The sequence below is a fragment of the Salvia miltiorrhiza genome, chromosome 6, assembly GCF_028751815.1.
Source record: "Salvia miltiorrhiza cultivar Shanhuang (shh) chromosome 6, IMPLAD_Smil_shh, whole genome shotgun sequence".
Classification (NCBI taxonomy): Eukaryota; Viridiplantae; Streptophyta; class Magnoliopsida; order Lamiales; family Lamiaceae; genus Salvia; species Salvia miltiorrhiza.
The window spans coordinates 33,365,206-33,382,514 of record NC_080392.1 but is presented as its reverse complement, the minus strand read 5'-3'; the positions used below and the strand labels follow the sequence as shown (position 1 = coordinate 33,382,514).

The 17,309-nt window shown below is 33.6% G+C and overlaps 2 protein-coding genes across 6 annotated transcripts; one reads left to right on the top strand and one right to left on the bottom strand.

Annotated features, from left to right (window-relative positions):
• The first annotated feature begins 2,996 nt into the window (after positions 1 to 2,996).
• Positions 2,997 to 12,490, top strand: LOC130989144 (septum-promoting GTP-binding protein 1-like). Of its 3 annotated transcripts, none has more exons than XM_057913081.1 (6): positions 2,997 to 3,577; positions 3,666 to 3,786; positions 4,121 to 4,217; positions 4,330 to 4,369; positions 5,260 to 5,343; positions 11,771 to 12,490. In XM_057913081.1, the coding sequence occupies exons 1-6, from the start codon at positions 3,278 to 3,280 to the stop codon at positions 11,792 to 11,794; spliced, it is 666 nt and encodes a 221-aa protein (XP_057769064.1). In that variant the 5' UTR covers positions 2,997 to 3,277; the 3' UTR covers positions 11,795 to 12,490. The 3 variants fall into 3 exon arrangements, with proteins under 3 accessions (XP_057769064.1, XP_057769063.1, XP_057769065.1); XM_057913080.1 differs by lacking the exon at positions 11,771 to 12,490 and adding an exon at positions 6,912 to 7,148; XM_057913082.1 differs by lacking the exon at positions 11,771 to 12,490 and adding an exon at positions 6,859 to 7,148.
• LOC130989143 (FHA domain-containing protein DDL-like) lies at positions 7,971 to 15,980 on the bottom strand. Of its 3 annotated transcripts, none has more exons than XM_057913079.1 (11): positions 15,687 to 15,980; positions 14,576 to 15,262; positions 13,884 to 13,912; positions 13,532 to 13,598; positions 13,254 to 13,311; positions 10,628 to 10,720; positions 10,176 to 10,290; positions 10,029 to 10,076; positions 9,881 to 9,926; positions 9,669 to 9,739; positions 7,971 to 8,275 (listed from the first exon to the last, which is right to left on the bottom strand). In XM_057913079.1, the coding sequence occupies exons 2-11, from the start codon at positions 15,209 to 15,211 to the stop codon at positions 8,236 to 8,238; spliced, it is 1,203 nt and encodes a 400-aa protein (XP_057769062.1). In that variant the 5' UTR covers positions 15,212 to 15,262; positions 15,687 to 15,980; the 3' UTR covers positions 7,971 to 8,235. The 3 variants fall into 3 exon arrangements, with proteins under 3 accessions (XP_057769062.1, XP_057769060.1, XP_057769061.1); XM_057913077.1 differs by having other exon boundaries at positions 14,576 to 15,245; XM_057913078.1 differs by having other exon boundaries at positions 14,576 to 15,221.
• Positions 15,981 to 17,309: the final 1,329 nt, after the last annotated feature.

Here is a 17,309-nt window from a genome sequence, read left to right as displayed (position 1 = left end):
AACCACACATCAGGGTTAAAAAAATCACATCATAGATAGGCAACAAAGAACCCTAAAATATATAAGCACAATTATTATCATTTCAACACAAATAAGCCACTTCCCACACATAACTCCTACATCCAATCACCATCAAGACCAATTAAACCAAAAAGGAAAGATCTAACTGGTTTGGAGTATAAGGGAAGCAAAATTCGGAGCATAGACTCCAAGGCTTCAGAATTAGCACATGGGTCTCTTTGTACTTCAATCTCCTCTGCCATCATCGAGTCTCCCTCCAACAGCTCCGAACCACCAATGCCATCGGAAAAAAAGAGTCGGTCTTATCAAATTTCGATTGGTCGACCGTCGATTTCATCTGTTCTATGCAAGAGTACATACGTTCGCGGACGATTTCTGCCTCCGTGATGGTTTTATCATAGATCTCAGATTTTATTTCAGCATAAATCTTTACACATCTCAGTTTTCATCGAAGATATATCATCATAGATCTCAAATTTTTAGGGTAATGAGTTGGGATTGGTGACCACCGCAAAAAACGGCTCAGATTTCATCACGGCGGCAAGAAGTGGTAACAGAGAAGTGAGGGAGTTCAAGTTGCAGAGAGCGAGAAATAAGGGGAGAGAATGCAAAAAAGACGAAATGAGTAGCGCATATAAAATTCTTGAATTAGGGTTATTAAGTTGTAAATGGGCCCATGTGACAACAATACTTAGGGCTTAATTCATTTCTATTTTTGGGTTGGGCCATTTCAAATGGAACAACTCAAAATAAAAAATAAGACATAACAAATAAGACAGAGGAGTATAAGAAAGGTAAGATTAGTTTTTTATTTAGGTGTTTTGGTAAGATAAAATTATAAGATAATTATATTCTTGTTTGATGGAAGAGATATAATTGTAGATTAAATGAGAAAATTACAATTTTAACCTTACATATAATTTAACTAAATTAATTTAAAATATTAAAAAAAATAATTATGTAATCTCTATCCGAAAACATTGCTATCTCCCCCAGGTTGTCGATGCTCTCCAACAACAAAACAAAGTCCTGCATAGAACCACCGCCGCACCACCCCCACCCGACACATCCCTCTCTCCTTCCCCCGCAAAAGAGAAAATAACAAAGATTCTTGGAAAAGAGCTTAAAATCTACCCTTCCAATGCCAACAAAGTACAAATCCTTCACTAAGTCTGCTAGGTTTAGCCAACCCCCTTCCACCCTCTCCTCTCCTCCAACCCAACAATGCTAGATTGTGGGGTTTACAACTTAGGAGTAACTATTAATGGAAGAAGGGCTTTTGAGCGCTCACGAGCGAAGACATATCGAATTGAAAGCCCCTGAAATTATTGAACGTATATATGTGCATGAGCCTATGCAAACAGGGTTAAAAGCGGAAGATAGTCTGATTCCTGTAGGTCATGGTCAACAAGAACTTATAATTAGGGACCGCCAAATTGAAAAAATTACTATTGTTATCGATACCATATTAACTCAAAAGCAATTGAACTCAAAGGCCACCTCGAGAGTGAGACATTGTATTATGTCTATGTATCGATTGGACACGACAGCCACCTCCCCCAACCCCTCCAAACAAAAGGAAATCCAGATATTGAAGAACCCAGCCCCATCGACTCCAAAGCCAAAAATCTTTCAGATCTACTGAGGGATATATTGGAGAAAGAAGTTAGTATTGTCAGGTGGGATAAATAATTCAATGGAGGAGGAGGTATTAGTTGTCGAGCTAAAACAAGACAATAAGAACGGCCACTCAATTATAATGGGTCATCCTGATAAATAATATTAGCTATCAAACGCTTAGATAAAGCAAGATTTTTTTAACAATCTTGCCTTATTTGAGGTACCAGTAATACAAAATACTATTTGTATGAATTACAAATTTTGTCATTTATAATGTATTATTTATTTTTATACAATATATATATATATATATACACTTATATATATAGGGTGTGGTTCTAGAGAAAACTACATTATTTGTGAGAACGGGAGAACCATCAAATCTAATGCATTCACTGTAAAAATTAATGCATTCGCTGTTAAAATTAATGCACTCAAAAAAATAAAAAAAATTGCTCTCTTCAGGATTCGAACCCAGGATCTGCATACATCCAACAAGATGATGTATCCACCGTAGATCTTGATGATCGAATGGCTGAAAATGGTTCTCCGTTCTTTTTTTATTTATGGTTCTTTCCTGAACCTCTCCCTATATATATATATATATATATATATATATATATATATATATATATATATATATATAAAGTATCATTTGTATTTTAAAAAAAATATATAATTACTTGTTGTTAAACATAACCCGAACTTGATTAAAATGGATCGAACTTGAACTTGGCTTGCTATACTTAGCCCGACTCAACTCAACTTAGCTACACCACTAAACATATCTAAATTTTAATTTTAATATTCTTAATACAATTTTCTGTCGTTACCTTTTCTTTAGAAGATTTTCTGTCGTTTATACGTCCTTATTTTTATAGATTTCATAATATAAATTACCTATTATATTTTTGTATTATAGTTGAACCAGTAGATATTTGCTAGAAAGATCGGTTCAATTACCTATTAAATTTCTTAAAGGCTCAAAGTACCCACATGTATACTAATATACTAGTATATTTTGTGTTATATATTACTATGATGATGACAAGTGCGAAACGAAAATTTGTAAGCATCTAACAAATTGTTTTCTCCCGAAATCGCACAAACAAGAAGTATATTGAAGTATACAATTACTCCCTCCGTCCCATGAAGCATGATACAGTTCTTTTCGACACGAGAATTAAGAAATTGATATTTTGTGTGTTAAATGTAGTAGGTGAAAAAGTAAAATTTTTGTCATTTTTAGAAACGTATCATGCTTCGTGGGACAGACCAAAAAAGAAACTGTGTCATGGTTTGTGGGACGGAGGGAGTATAAAAGATAACAAAAGTGCCAAATCACACATACTTAGGTGACACGTCTCTCAATTAAAAAAAAAAGAAATTGAAAAAGATTCCAAACGCAACCGATGAAATCAAGTATTACTCCTACTCTATATTTTCCTGACATTTAAATGAAAATTAAAATAAAACAAAATAAAGAGTACAATTTGAATTGGTGGTGCATCGATTAAATGCAAATTGCAGCGTATTAAATTGATAAGCAGCTTAAAAAAGGTGAAAGCCATAAATACGGCATTACCTGCTTTCCCTCTGCAAGAAAGCAAACCACATCTCATCTCAATCTTAATATATGCAGCACACCACCACCTACCCCGCCGGAATCCGCCGGAAAATCGTAATCCGGTGGAGGTTAATAGAGAAGGCGGCCCTATTCCGGCAGTTCTTCAGAAGAATTCTTGTGTGTTCGCTAAGGATGCCTAATCCCCGCTACAGAAGACTCACTTCTCCGTCGTCATCGGAGTCCGCCGGCGGAAGCCAAGAAGAAGCCGCCGCGACGTCGTCCAGTAGCTGTTGTGAGAGCGACTCCGATTTGGTCTCGTTGAAGATCACTATGCTGGGTGATCCCCAGATTGGAAAAACAACCTTTCTGGTATTAGTATACACACACACACACACTCTCTCTCTCTCTCACACACACACTCATACACACACTTATATAGATATTTGATTGCTTGTAGGTTAAGTATGTGGGAGATGAAGAGGAGAAGAGAAGCTTGCAGATGAAAGGGGTGAATGTAATGGATAAAACTATGTGCATTCATGGTGCCAGAATTGCTCTCACTATATGGGATGTTGGAGGTCTCTTTTCTTCAAATATTCTTAATTCTTTCTTCTTTACTCCACTTTTATAGCTAAAACATTTACAATTTTCGATCAAATTTTGGTTTTCAACGCGCTTTGTAAAGTGGTGCAGCAGAATTGACATGTTCAATACATTTCCACTTTAATACTTACATAAGATTTTATGTTGTTGAGCAACATGATCATGCCACATCATTACTATGTTGTTGGAAAAAAATTCGAGTGTGCCTATTTTATTACTGCAACAATCAAAATAAGACATATATTTAAAATCTCATGATTAATTTATATCGTTTTGTTTGTTGGGATTTTGGAAAAATGATTAATGCAGGTGAGAAAAGGTCATTTGATCAAGTTCCAATTGCCTGCAAAAATGCCGTAGCCATTTTATTTATGTTTGATCTCACCAGTCGACGCACACTCAACAGGTACAAAAATCCTTGAAAATATTTCAAATTTTAAAATTTCGTAATATTTAATACTTAATTAAAGTTGAAGAAAAAAAATACTAGTAAGTAATTTATTGTTGTAACATTGCAGCATAATTGGATGGTACAGTGAAGCAAGGAAGTGGAATAAGGTATGAAACACGATTAATTTCCATGTAAAATTTATTATTTGTACTTGTATGAAAAAACTGAACAAAAGCTGAGAGAGAGATGAGTCCTTTATTAAAGTTGTATTTCCCACAAATAATTTCGAATTCGAGTAGTTGGAGTCAATGAAAACTTTACTCGGAGACTCTTCTTTATGAAAATACTTGAGCACTCCTTCCCACGAAGATTAAGCAAATTTTTTTCGACATAGATTTTAAGGAATTAGTATTTTTTGTGTTAAATGTGATAGGTGAAAAAGTGAATAAAAAGAAAAATTTTGTTATATAAGAAAAATGTTCAAGATTCGCGGGACAATTCGAAAAAGAATACTGCTCAAGATTTGCAGGACGAAGGAAGTAATAATTACTTCTAGATAAATTGATTAACTTCTTTTCGTAATTTAAGAAAGTGAATAAATAATTAAATATTTAATTAAATAATTAAATATTTTTTTTATTTATATTTATTTTATATAAAGAAACTGATCAACTTAATTAGAACTATCTAAAAATAAATATTGAACAAAATTAGTTCTACGAAGAGAATAAAAGTTTGACAATAAATCAAGTCATGTGCTATAAAATGTGAGACTAGTGTTCAAACTACCTAATATTGATATACAACTTTTATAGACGATGAGATTGATACTTTTAATAATTGCATTCTTTGGATTGATCATACGTCATGGAATATGAATTTTTTTAAGGAAGAATGGGCTAAGTCTACCTTTTTCTTTTTATAAAATTAACAATTTAATGTTTTCGTCGTTACTATAATTTCGTTTCCTTTCATTGTTATGTGCGAGCGGAGGTCAAATTCAGTTGTTGTGATTATCAAATGCTTTGTTTATTTATTTGTTTATTTATTTTTGCAGACGGCAGTTCCAATAGTAATAGGGACCAAATTTGATGATTTCATGCAGCTTCCACCCGACATTCAATGGACTGTCGTCACGCAGGTAACAAATCCTTTGTTTTTGTTTTTGTTTTTTTTTTGTTAGTTCTTATTCTTAATTTTATAGAACAAAATACGTACACGACAACTAATGTTCTCATTTGGTACGAATGACTAAGATGTATAATATACTTATGACACTGAGATATTTTATTCGATAAAAAATACATATGAAACATACGGTCTTTTATAAATAAAAAGTCCAAAAATATTATATTGATTTGAGTGAATCTGTATACCAAGATGTGGTATACGTAATACAAATTATAATTATAACTACTATTAATTTTATATAATTTTAATACCAAACAACCTATCATATTTTACAGATATTTTTATGCATATTACTCCCTCCGTCCCATTTCAAATGCCCCAAAATTACTACTCTCTCCGTCCCGCCCAAGATGCTACATATTTCTTTTTGGGCCGTCCCAACGAAGATGCTACATTTCTATATTTGGCAAAAATAAGGAATTTTAAACACTTAATTAACACTAATTAAGTATTTCATTATTACTTTCTCTCTCCTATTTTATCACTTTATTACTTTCTATTTCTTACTTTATCACTTTATTACTTTCTCTCTCCTACTTTATCACTTTATTATTACACACTTAAAACATTAATCTATAACTTCTTAAATCTCGTGCCGAAAAATAAATGTAGCGTCTTGGCCGGGACGGAGGGAGTATAATTTTGTGCCATTTGAAGCGGGACGGAGGGAGTACTAAACGTGATATTAGTAGACATACAATAAAAAATATCACAGTCAAACATATGACACCTTATCTTACGCCGTATACCAAACTAGCCCTTAATATATACCCTTAATAATATGCATTTAGTTATATGGATTATATAAAGCTTATGAGATCTAATATACACATATAAACAGTGATATTGCCACGGTAAAATTCAGACCAAGTATCGTTTAATGATACTAGTAGGATGATACAATTATTGGATTCAAATAATAAATTCATGTGTAAAAAGTAGATTATTCCCATCACAATTTTGAAGATTCTTTTATAACAAACAGGGATCTTTATCTTCTTTTTTTACATGGAAAAATGGGGATCTTTATTTCTATTTTATTTGGACATATGGTTTATACTAGATTTTTAGATAGGATTATGCTTTTTTTAGGCATAAATGATGTTTTCTATGTAATTATGATTTTTTATTAATAAAATAATATTTTCTATCTTATTATCCTTTGTTCACGGTTAGCAGAATAACGTTGACTTTTACCAATTACTAATTATACTGTATTTAAAAATTAAAATAAGTAGGGATATTATGCACATAATCAAAATTTATAAGAAAAAAACACCTTATAATAGTCAAATATATAAATATAATAGTAAATCATATTACACAATTTTTCTTAAATTAAATAAGTCGTAGATATATAATAGATCAACTAAATTTTATAAAACAATGCTCTTAATAACAAATATAAATATATATGATCCAATTTAGTTTGATAGATTTGTTAAGTTTACATATATTTGTATAGTTTGTGTGGCGAAATTGAAAGAAAAGAAGCTGAGAGATGGAAATATGATGCAGGCTCGAAGATATGCAAAGGCAATGAATGCAGCCATATTCTTTTCAAGTGCAAAACATAATATAAATGTGAACAAGCTATTCAAGTTTATCATGGCTAAGCTTTTTAACTTGCCTTGGACTCTCCACAGAAATTTGACTATTGGTGAACCCATTATTGACTTTTAATTCTTTTATTATTCCATTTGTAACATCAAGTCGTTTAATTCTAATGTTACTGTACATAGTTATGCTTCAAAATACCAAAGTAACTCCAGAATTATGCATACTCTATGCGAAGGTGAAATCAGCTATAATTATTTTAGGGTAAATGATTGTTTGTGTTCCTAACTTTAAACGTTTTTTAAAAAAATATCTTTAATCATATTTTCACTTTAAAAACTAACTTGAAAAAAAAAAGTTCAATTTATAATCCACATTACATAATTCGACGGCAAAATGATAAAGTCGCCTTGCTGGATTCTTAGATGGACTATAAGTGAACATTTTTTTGACATAAGCATCAAACATTGTTGTTCATCTCTCTTTTTTATAAATAAATAAATTATTTAATTATTAATTGTTTCAAACAATTTGTTTTAAAAAAAATGTACTACTACATATAAGCACACACATTATTATGCATATACATATATAATTAAAAATAAATTACTAAATGTTTTTTTAATAAATGAATTGTATTCACTTTTTAGATTATTTAATTAACCCAACTCGGCATAACATGAAACAGTCGTCTTGATTTAATTTTTTCTTAAAATATTTATCAACACGATTATTAGTTGGACAAAAGAGCATAACAAGCTTTAACTGCAACTTAATATTCCTATTATTGTGTTTATGTCGTTGTAAAGCAAGTGGAAAATTATTAGGTCTGCGATAATAGTTGCAGTCCCATTTAATATCCACTAGTGTATGGTTGTATTCATCAACCAGCCAAAATACTGAAACAAATAAAGCCTAGAGCTGCATAGTAGGTCTAATGAAGTCCAAACATCTTTTTATGGATTAACATGTAAATTAACTAACTCATTCAACTTCAAGTGCTAATTTCAAACCAAATCAAAACAGAAAAAAGGCAGCATTTTCACACATTCCATTTCATCAATTTACAAATGTGTGCAATGAAAAACCTTAATTAGATTTTAGTGCAAAATTCCAGATAATTTACGACTAAATAGAGCCCTGATCGTAAAATAAAGGTTGGTTTCAGTGTATTTAGTCTTTATACTTGAGCAAGGATTGCTGCCGATTGTTTCCTTCATCCTACAGACAACTCGGTATAGCAAAAAGGCAACTTCTAAGAGCTTTTGGCCGGGAACAGATAGCATCATCCAGTAGAATTCTCATGCAGCAGAACATACTCGCGGCTGCAACACCACAAGTTGGGTAAAAGTTGTATTAACGACTTGAAACAATAGCAATCACAGAAAAACAAGTTAGTTGCGCTAACAAAAAGAATTAATAGTTAGTAGCAAAACTAAAATGTAGACAAAATTGTAATAATAGTACAAAAGAGCTAATGGAATACATAAAGGCAACTCCGAAGGCGCATGAAGTACCATAAGAGCATATTAGAATTTTTAGCAGTGGAAATACTCACTTCAAACTCAAATTCAATACTTCCAGAAGAGGTGACTCTAAATATAATCATAGACAAATCTATTAAAGCAAACCAAGTCCAAACAGCTGATGCTATATCAGGAAACATACTGAATTTACGTCATTAACCGTCTACCTACCTAACCATATCTCCAAGTTCTAGTGTGGTAACTACTTCCTACTTAGGTATTCCAGCATAGACTATTTTCCAATCAACCACTAAAACCAGTTTTGTTATTTGTCAAGCTATTTCCTGGTCCAATTGCAATAGCTTTCCCCAAAATCGACCAGGTCCAGCAAACATGGGAAACCCAGAACCACAACAGTCACTTGTTCTGTGCTCCATTTTGAGGGTATTGACTTATGCAAGTTTGTAATAAAATCAACAAATTACTAAACCAATGAAGAAGGCCCTGATATATAATCATATCACATACACTTTCAATGATGCATCTAGATCACCACTAAAAGTTCCTCAGCATCAACATTCACCATCTTGTCCAAAACCTATTTGGGATAGTTAAGAATGCAGAAACAAAGTAGCAAACTCAGTGTCACTAGGAAACTCACAGTTGCCATGCCAAAATTGTAATCACGGCATCAATCTCTAGTTCAAGAAAGTTTAAACCCTATGCAAACTCCACCAACTATTGCTATAAATAATAGATTGCTTTGATGTAATGTAGAAAAAAATATATATTCTATGAACATTCATTAGAATCAAAAGAAAAATGATCAATTACATGGATTGTTTGTCAATATGTTTCTCAGTAATAGCAAATCATAAGTAGACCAATGAGTCTCGTGTCATGAATCTCCCAGCATCTTAAAGAAAGTATCCTATAATCCTATTAACTGTATTTCAGATTCCCTCGTCCTTATAGGCTTTATATCATAAAAAATTAAAAACAGTAGCTCGATCAGAGCCCATGTATCTTCCATGATTCTGTTATTCAAGTATTGAAAAACAAACACAAGCTTCCCTCTCATGCATGTGTTTTTGGCATACAGCAGGTGCATGAATTATCTTCAGGAAACAGAGAGGGAACAAGTAGCTTCGACATATGAAGAAATAAAAATATCAAGTGCTATGATACTGACAACATCCACACAGTTTGATGTTGTTTTAAAAAACCAATTCATATCTTTATAGTAGCTTACCTGCTATTGCCAAATTTGATAGTGTCTTTCTCAAACAGTTCATAGTATCGCTGAGGTTCAAGCCGCTCATCCTGAAAAGCGAAAAACATCTATACAGTCAGATGACAACACTAAATTTGACATTAAATTCGAGTTCAACTTCCAAGATGGTCGTATATAATGAAGCAAAGAGAAGATTATTATTTCAAAAAATATTCCGAATAGCTGCTCACGTTGACAAAGGTCCCATTGGTGCTTCCAAGATCCATCAAATAAGGCCTAGCAGATTGTAAAGCATCAGAACCTATTAGTCAGATGAAAAGAAAACAAAAAGCACAATGCCATCTTATTGGTGTCAAAAACAAAGATTGCTAGTCACACCTCACTCGTTTTGTCACGCCGCCATCTGGGTTTTCCTCCTCTACTTGCCTTCAACAATGCAGCCCCATTAAAATTAAGTACATACAATTTACATTACAAGAAAATAAGACTGAGGTACAGTAACCATTTATAAACTGTAGCCCCTACCTATACTGAAGAACCGAATGTTGTTTACTGCAGGATGGGTGGTCTGTTGGGATGTCTGCAACCCTTCTCTCTCTACCAAAAAGATAGCAACTTTGACGATGTACATAAAGAGGATCTGCATGTCAAAAAGTATAATAGTTCCCTAATGTAGAGTCAAAAAACTGATGGCCAGATACAATGAAATCCGGGATGAAATTGAGAGAGAAATTGGGCAACTATCAATCAGGACAGATAACATACATGAAATATTTTGTGGAACAACAGCTCAAAACATCACAGCATGAAGGAAAATTAGGGTGTGTTGAAGGTCAAACTGGAAATGAAGAATGGGGTCTGATTAAGGAATTGCACATGAATGACAGATTTTCTTTTTTAAATCAAAAAGTGTAGAGGTCAATTGGACAATGAACGTAGGTTATTATTACATGATACGATATCCAATAAACATTTACCGTTGAGCACTTCACCACCCTTGAAAACATACAACCGCCACCTTACTTCTGGTTTTCGAGCATCAGGTGGCTCATTAAACAGCAGTGTTACACCTGATGAAGCCTCAAATGCATCAAAAGAAGCAATAGAGATAAAAAGATCAAAATAACAAAAAAGGTAGAAGAAATAAGACTTAACAGAGAGATTAGAAGTTGCACAACTGGTACTAGGGATGTCAATTCAGCCCGAAACCCGTGGGCTGGCCCGATTAACCCGTCAATCTGAGAGGGTTCGGCTGAAAATTTTCAACTCGATGAAAATTACAACCCGATTAGCCCGGCACCCGATAGGGTTGGCCCGAAATTAACCCGAAACCCATAGGGCTGACCCGAAAATAATGTATTCGCTTGATTATATGAAAATTTTCTCGTTATTTCGTTTTCAACTTCATTACTTTGCTTATGAAAAAAATTAGTATAATAAGATATTTTTTTCAAAAGTTTGTGAAATGTATTTTGATTCAATATTAGAAAATCAATATTAGAAGTTATACTCATCATTTCACTTCTCTGTATTTTCAATCCAATACTTAATATAAAATATTTAGATGTAAAAATTAAAAAATGATACTTATTTTATAAAATATTGCATTTTTACATCTCTAAAAGTCTAAGACTTGCATATTAGTAGTTATTATGTAAGTCGATGTTGAAATGTTACTTATTTATGCATGTATTTATTTATTACAAATATAATACTGTCAAGAGATATATATTAGATATTTTTTTAAATATGTTTTTTAGCCCGACTAGCCCGATGGGCTAGCCCAAAACCCGAACATTTAGGATTAGGGTTGAAAAATTTTAACCCGAAAAAATTTTCAACCCGATTAGCCGGCACCCGAATAACCCGTGACCCGATAGGGCTATCCCGAAACCCGGTGGGTTAGCCCGATTGACATCCCTAACTAGTACCAATATTGTTTACAAGAGTAGGTAGAATCCATATGACGTCTACTTTACTTACTTGGTTACTGTTTAGTCATTTTATGTCGTTTTTCTGGTCGATTTTGGTCATATTCTTTCGCAGAGTTGTGTGATATGGTTGAGTTTTTCAGTTTAGTTTTGTGCTTCCAAACTTATTTTGCAAATGTGGTGTTACAGGTACTCGTGTGTTCGAAAGGATGAAATTGATGTCACAATATAGGGAATTATAAAGGAGACAAAGGCTAGTGAACCAGGCTCGGTAATCGTGCGAATTTGGGCAGAAGCCCAGCCAGATGCGGTGCTCAGTGAGCCGGGCTGGCTGAGGCCGCGACGTATTAGGCGCAAGAGGCAGTAGCCTTCCCTCCAGGCTCCAGCCAGGATAACTGGGGCAGTTTTTTTCTTTAGTTTTGAACATCATTTTTCATGTTATTTTTCTTTAGGCAGCTGTCATCATTTCTGACATTCAACAATTGTAATTCCTTTTCAACTCTTACGCGAAATACAATGAAGAATACCTAGATATTCATACTAACTTCTTTAGAAACGCAGTTTGGGGATTTCTTCTTGTTATTTTTGTAAGTATTTCATTGTCTACAATCCGATTAGAATCCATGGTTTACTTTTTCATTTTCTTTAATTTCCTTTTCATTATGAACTAAACTCATATTCTAAGGTTCAGGTTATTCAAATCGAGAATTATTTTTGCTTGCAATGATTTGTGCTTTATCCGGTTAAATTGTTTGCCTTTAGATTATCAATTGGCCATTGATTTATCTTGTTAAAAAACAAATGAGACCGAGAGAAGATTTTGTTATTCTATCGTGGTTTAATCGAAGTTAAGTTTTATTAGAAACGTGTAGTCTAATCATTAATCAATGCTAATACGAAAGTTATTGTTTTGAGCTCCTACGTGAACTTATTAATTGTGAAATTGTTTTACTCTCGAGGCGAAGAATCATGGACCCTAGACTCGCTTCATATCTTGTTACCTGCGTTTTTAATTGCTTGATTTACTCGTTGTATTTATTTATCGTTGATTTGTATTACCTGATTATTTGGATAGAAATGTTTAGGTTTATTTGATTATAGTGCAAAACATGAATCACTAGCCCAATTAAGCTTTCTTCATCGATACAACTTGGATCAACTTGCGTCTCTATGATAGGCTTGTTCTCTTGCGAGCGATCTAGAGGGTACACTCTAGGTTGAACAGTTAGTAACATTTTCATGAATTATCCGGTCTCTTATTACTTAAATCAATCTGATATTGATAACATCGAGCACATATAGTAAAAATCAGGGAGCTTAACTACAAATGAAATTAAAAGGCAGGGAGCTGAACTACATATAAAAAGAAGAGACAGGGGGCTCTGAACGACATGAAAATAAAAGGCGGGGGGCGAAACTACATATGAAAAGAAGAGGTGGGGCTTTGAACGGCATAGGAAAAGAAAAGGCAGGGGCTGAACTACATATCAAAAAGCAGGGGGCTGGGCAACTAAGTTGGCTGCTAGTGGTCCCTTATGAAGGTCACATAATAAATAAGATAGGTACAACCAAAGCAATATGAAAATAAAATAAGATAAAATAAAATAAAAACAGTTGAAGAAGGAATAGGCTGTCAAAATACACTTGATAATAGAAGGCGATTCGATAGTACCTCTTACTCGATTGGTTTCTGCTGCAAGTTTTCCGGACAGCTCAAATGAAGGCTTATGCTGCACATGTAAACGAGTTTGCCAGATAAATAAGTAAGACATTTAAAAAACAACGCCCATAAACTATGATAGTTCAAAGATAGAGTTCTATGTTCTTTTCTTATTTTATAAGAAATGGCGTGTGACTAAAATGTCTGAGCAAGGATCATGATTCATGAAAAACAAATAAATGTAGATGAATGAAATTAAAAATAGTAATTCAACATGGAAAGAAACATACTTTTTCCTTTGCTTCCAATGATTCTTCCACGGCCCTCATCTTAGCTAGAGCCTCGCTGTCACCATTACTGTTTAATAAAATGAAATGAAATATTGGGTGTCAGGAATTCAAATCAAGCTGAAGTATAAGATGCTTGTATACAAAATATCTAAATAAATGAACCAGAAGAGGTAGCATGAAAAGGCTAGATCCAAACAGTTAGTCATTCAGATTGGGAACAGGATTTGGTCCTGAAAGTTTAATCAAAGTCTCCTAACAACCAGGTATTAGCCTAATGGAAAAAAAAAGACCCCACAAACCCCACAAGCGCTACTAAAATCAAAAGCTAAGGAGTGTTGAATATGTAACTCACCGATCTTCATCATCTCTTGGGTTCGCCAGCTGCAAGCATTTAGAGAATTATCAGATGTCCTAAAATCTCTCTCCAACAAATCATAAAATAACAAAACTTAATTTGACATTTTCCTGAAAAAATGATTATGAGAACTAAACTTTTCAAAATACAATATTTGCAAAGCAAATGAATATATAAGACAGTCCTCCAAAAATGAATCAACCTATTAAGCTTTTCAAAAACACCAGGAAGAAAAAGATAAATCACTAGGATCAAATACATTTCACTAATTGTTTTATAACAAATCTAACACAAATTTATTAATACATATATAGTTAAATTGTAGAGTTAAAACATATTATGATGGAAATACATAAAAACTTTTCAAAAGTAAAACCATCCCTTTCACAAAGCTTATTTGCATCAGTTCTCCATTGAATTTTGCCATTCATGCTACATCAAACAACCCAGAAACCAAACAAAATATCAGATGTAAATTATGATGACAGTTCCCAAGTTCAACAAGGTGCATAGAGGTACAAATTGATCATACATTTCAATTCAATGGCAATACAAAGTCTGAATGAGAAAGTACACATCAACAAGACTCATTTTTGTGCTTATCGTGTCAAAACAAGTTATCTCATCAATAAAAAAACAAATTTCAACAAGACATGAACAAGGTACAGGGAGTGGATATCACCAGACACCTCATTACGTCCTCTGTTGTCAGCAGTAGAAGGCGATCTAGATCTCCGTTGACCCCTGCGGTGACGATCAGAAGGTGAACAGGAGCGTTCATGTCTGGATCTAGAACCATTACCAGCAGCATCCCTTCCTAACTTTCTCTCTTTCTTCTCAACCGGTAAATCCCTGTCTAATTCCTTTTCCTCACGAGCAGCTCTATCACTCTTTCTATTGTGATTTTTCTCGTATTCCCTCTCGCTCCCTTTGTCAGCATCTCGTTCAGATTTAGTTCTTTGTAATCTTTTGCTACGCGGTGAAAGAGGTGGTGGAGACCTTGATTTCTCCCGATTCGGAGATCTCGTCCGGCTTGAAAGTTTTTGTCTGACATGAATAGGGGAGCGAGATGGTGATTTTCTAGGGTTTGGGGGTTTGGTGCGGCTATGGATTTTCTCCCTCACAGGTGAATGAGATGCAGGGGATCTTGATCTAGCTCGTTTAGGTGATCTAGTACGACTTGAAAGCCTATCTGCATTTGAACTCCTGTGATTGGGAGGAGACTTTCTTTTTTCATGAGCAGGAGATCTTTCTCTACGAGAGGGGCTTCTTCTACGAGGAGACCTATCAGTTCTGACAGGAGATACAGAGTTGCGGCGCCCCATTGAATAAGTACTGCATCAATGAAAATATATCTACCTATATATAAAACCATCCTGTTAAGAAAAACACAGCATAAAATAGAAAGGCAACGATATGGGATCAAAATCAAATACATTTTTCTCCATGAATCATATAATTGCATCGAGAAAACTGGAGTAATATTTGATAATTGATAGCTGATTCAAGATTGATCATATTTGTTCATATGACATTTAATCTGAAGTTCAAATATAGGTCATAAGCATACATAAAAGTAAATGTAATAAACCAGCATTCTGGAGTTGAATTCACGTCCAGATTAGTTAAAGCCCATTCAAACTAGATAAGGTAAATAATCAGATAAGTCGAAACACCACTTTAAAGCGGAAAGAGGCAGCAGATATCTTGTGACTTGAGAAGCAAAAGACGGTGGAAATGCTTCCATTTAAGAAATCCCACAAACATAGCCAAATCAGAATCCCTCAACAAAATATCTACCTTGACAGCCCTTGTTCTTGCTTCGCCTGAGGACAGAGGAGTAATTTGCGGCGAGGAGGGGACACTGCTGCTGGTGGCGAATGCCGAAGGTGGAAGCGGCACTCTGTGGAGGAGAGGCCGCGCGCTGTGGCGTTGGAGTTGAGAGAAGGCTGAGCCGAAGGAGGAGGGAGAAGGGAGGCGGCGCCGCGGCAGGATGGCGGCCGTGCCGGAGGATAGAATGGAGGCAGCCGGCGTGTGGGGTGGGTAGCGGCGCCGCGGCAGTTAGGGTGTGAAAGAGTTCTAGGTTTTTTCGTGAGATAGTGTTGTATGGTTAATACATACTCGCTCCGTATGGCCTACTTGCTTTTTTGGTCCGTCCAAATGTCCTATCTATATTCGATAAGTTTATATTTATATTTTAATTAAAATTATGGGTCTAATAAATTGTGGCCTAATTACATTGACTTTAACAAATTGTGAGTTCCTTTCTCCATTCAACTAATAAAAATACATTTTTTCTAAAAATCCGTATTTTGCCTGCTAATTCATAAATTAGTGGACGGAGGGAGTAATATTTTACTCCTTCTATCTCAATTTTTAGTATCCAATTGAAAATAACGCGAGTTTTAATAAAATAGTTATGTGTATGGTAAGTGAAATAAAAATCTCATCTTTATAAGAGTATAAAATTATTAAAGTGAAGTAAGAGTTACACCTAATTTTATTAAAAATATAAATATATACAAAATTATGAGACGACCAAAAAAAATTATAGATACTAAAAATTGGGATAGATAGAGTATATTTTATATTTTTATATACTTCTTATGTTCCATAAAAATATAGTATCACTTGGTAACGACACGAATTTAAAAATATTATAATTATAATGTAGTGAGTGAAGAAAGTTTCACGATGTAGAAATAAGTGATTATGAAAAAATAATGACGGATCCATGATTTTTAAATTGGAGGTACGAAAAATTAATCTTATAAATATAAATATAAATATAAAAAATACTCCCTCCGTCCCAATAATGAAGACACACTTCATTTGGGCACGGAGATTAAGGAGAGGTAGTTTAGATGATAAAGTGTTGTGGCCCACATCATTAGTGTTTTGCTTAATTGAAGTTTAATGAATTTGTTGACTTTATTTTAAGTTTTGACTTTATATTTTAAATATTTAAATAATTAAATTTCAAAAATTTAATTAATTTATTTAAATTATATTTTTTATCCAGATTTTAAATTTTTTTTATTCACTGTTATCAATTCATAGGCATTTTAATTCCAACTAGTGTATCTCCCGCGCAATGCGCGACGATTGTTATTTTAGACTTGCTTAAATTATCCATATACTTTATGATTATTAATATAAACTAATAAATTTAAATTTAATTGATAAAAAATTTATTATTTGCAAAGTGATGTAATCTTTTAATATAACCAATGTAATTTATATAAAAATATAACGCGTATATATATATATATATATATATATATATATATATATATAAGGTCGCATTCAATGGAGACCAAATCTCAGTCGCTGATCTTATCTAATCTAACGGTCACCATTTATTCACGCCATGTTCAACGAATTGTTTTTGTTGAACATATACAGGGTTGAATCCCACAACCG

What these genes read in the sequence shown, in the direction of transcription:
- LOC130989144 (XM_057913080.1), top strand. Translation starts at nt 3,278, where the DNA reads ATGCAGCACACCACCACCTACCCCGCCGGAATCCGCCGGAAAATCGTA. An exon ending in AGTCGACGCACACTCAACAG is followed by an intron (nt 4,218 to 4,329) that starts GTACAAAAATCC and finishes GTAACATTGCAG; the next exon opens with CATAATTGGATGGTACAGTG. An exon ending in AATGGACTGTCGTCACGCAG is followed by an intron (nt 5,344 to 6,911) that starts GTAACAAATCCT and finishes AATATGATGCAG; the next exon opens with GCTCGAAGATATGCAAAGGC.
- LOC130989143 (XM_057913079.1), bottom strand. Translation starts at nt 15,211, where the DNA reads ATGGGGCGCCGCAACTCTGTATCTCCTGTCAGAACTGATAGGTCTCCT. An exon ending in AGAAACCAATCGAGTAAGAG is followed by an intron (nt 10,721 to 13,253) that starts GTACTATCGAAT and finishes AGGCTTCATCAG; the next exon opens with GTGTAACACTGCTGTTTAAT. An exon ending in CCAATGGGACCTTTGTCAAC is followed by an intron (nt 9,740 to 9,880) that starts GTGAGCAGCTAT and finishes TTCGCTTTTCAG; the next exon opens with GATGAGCGGCTTGAACCTCA.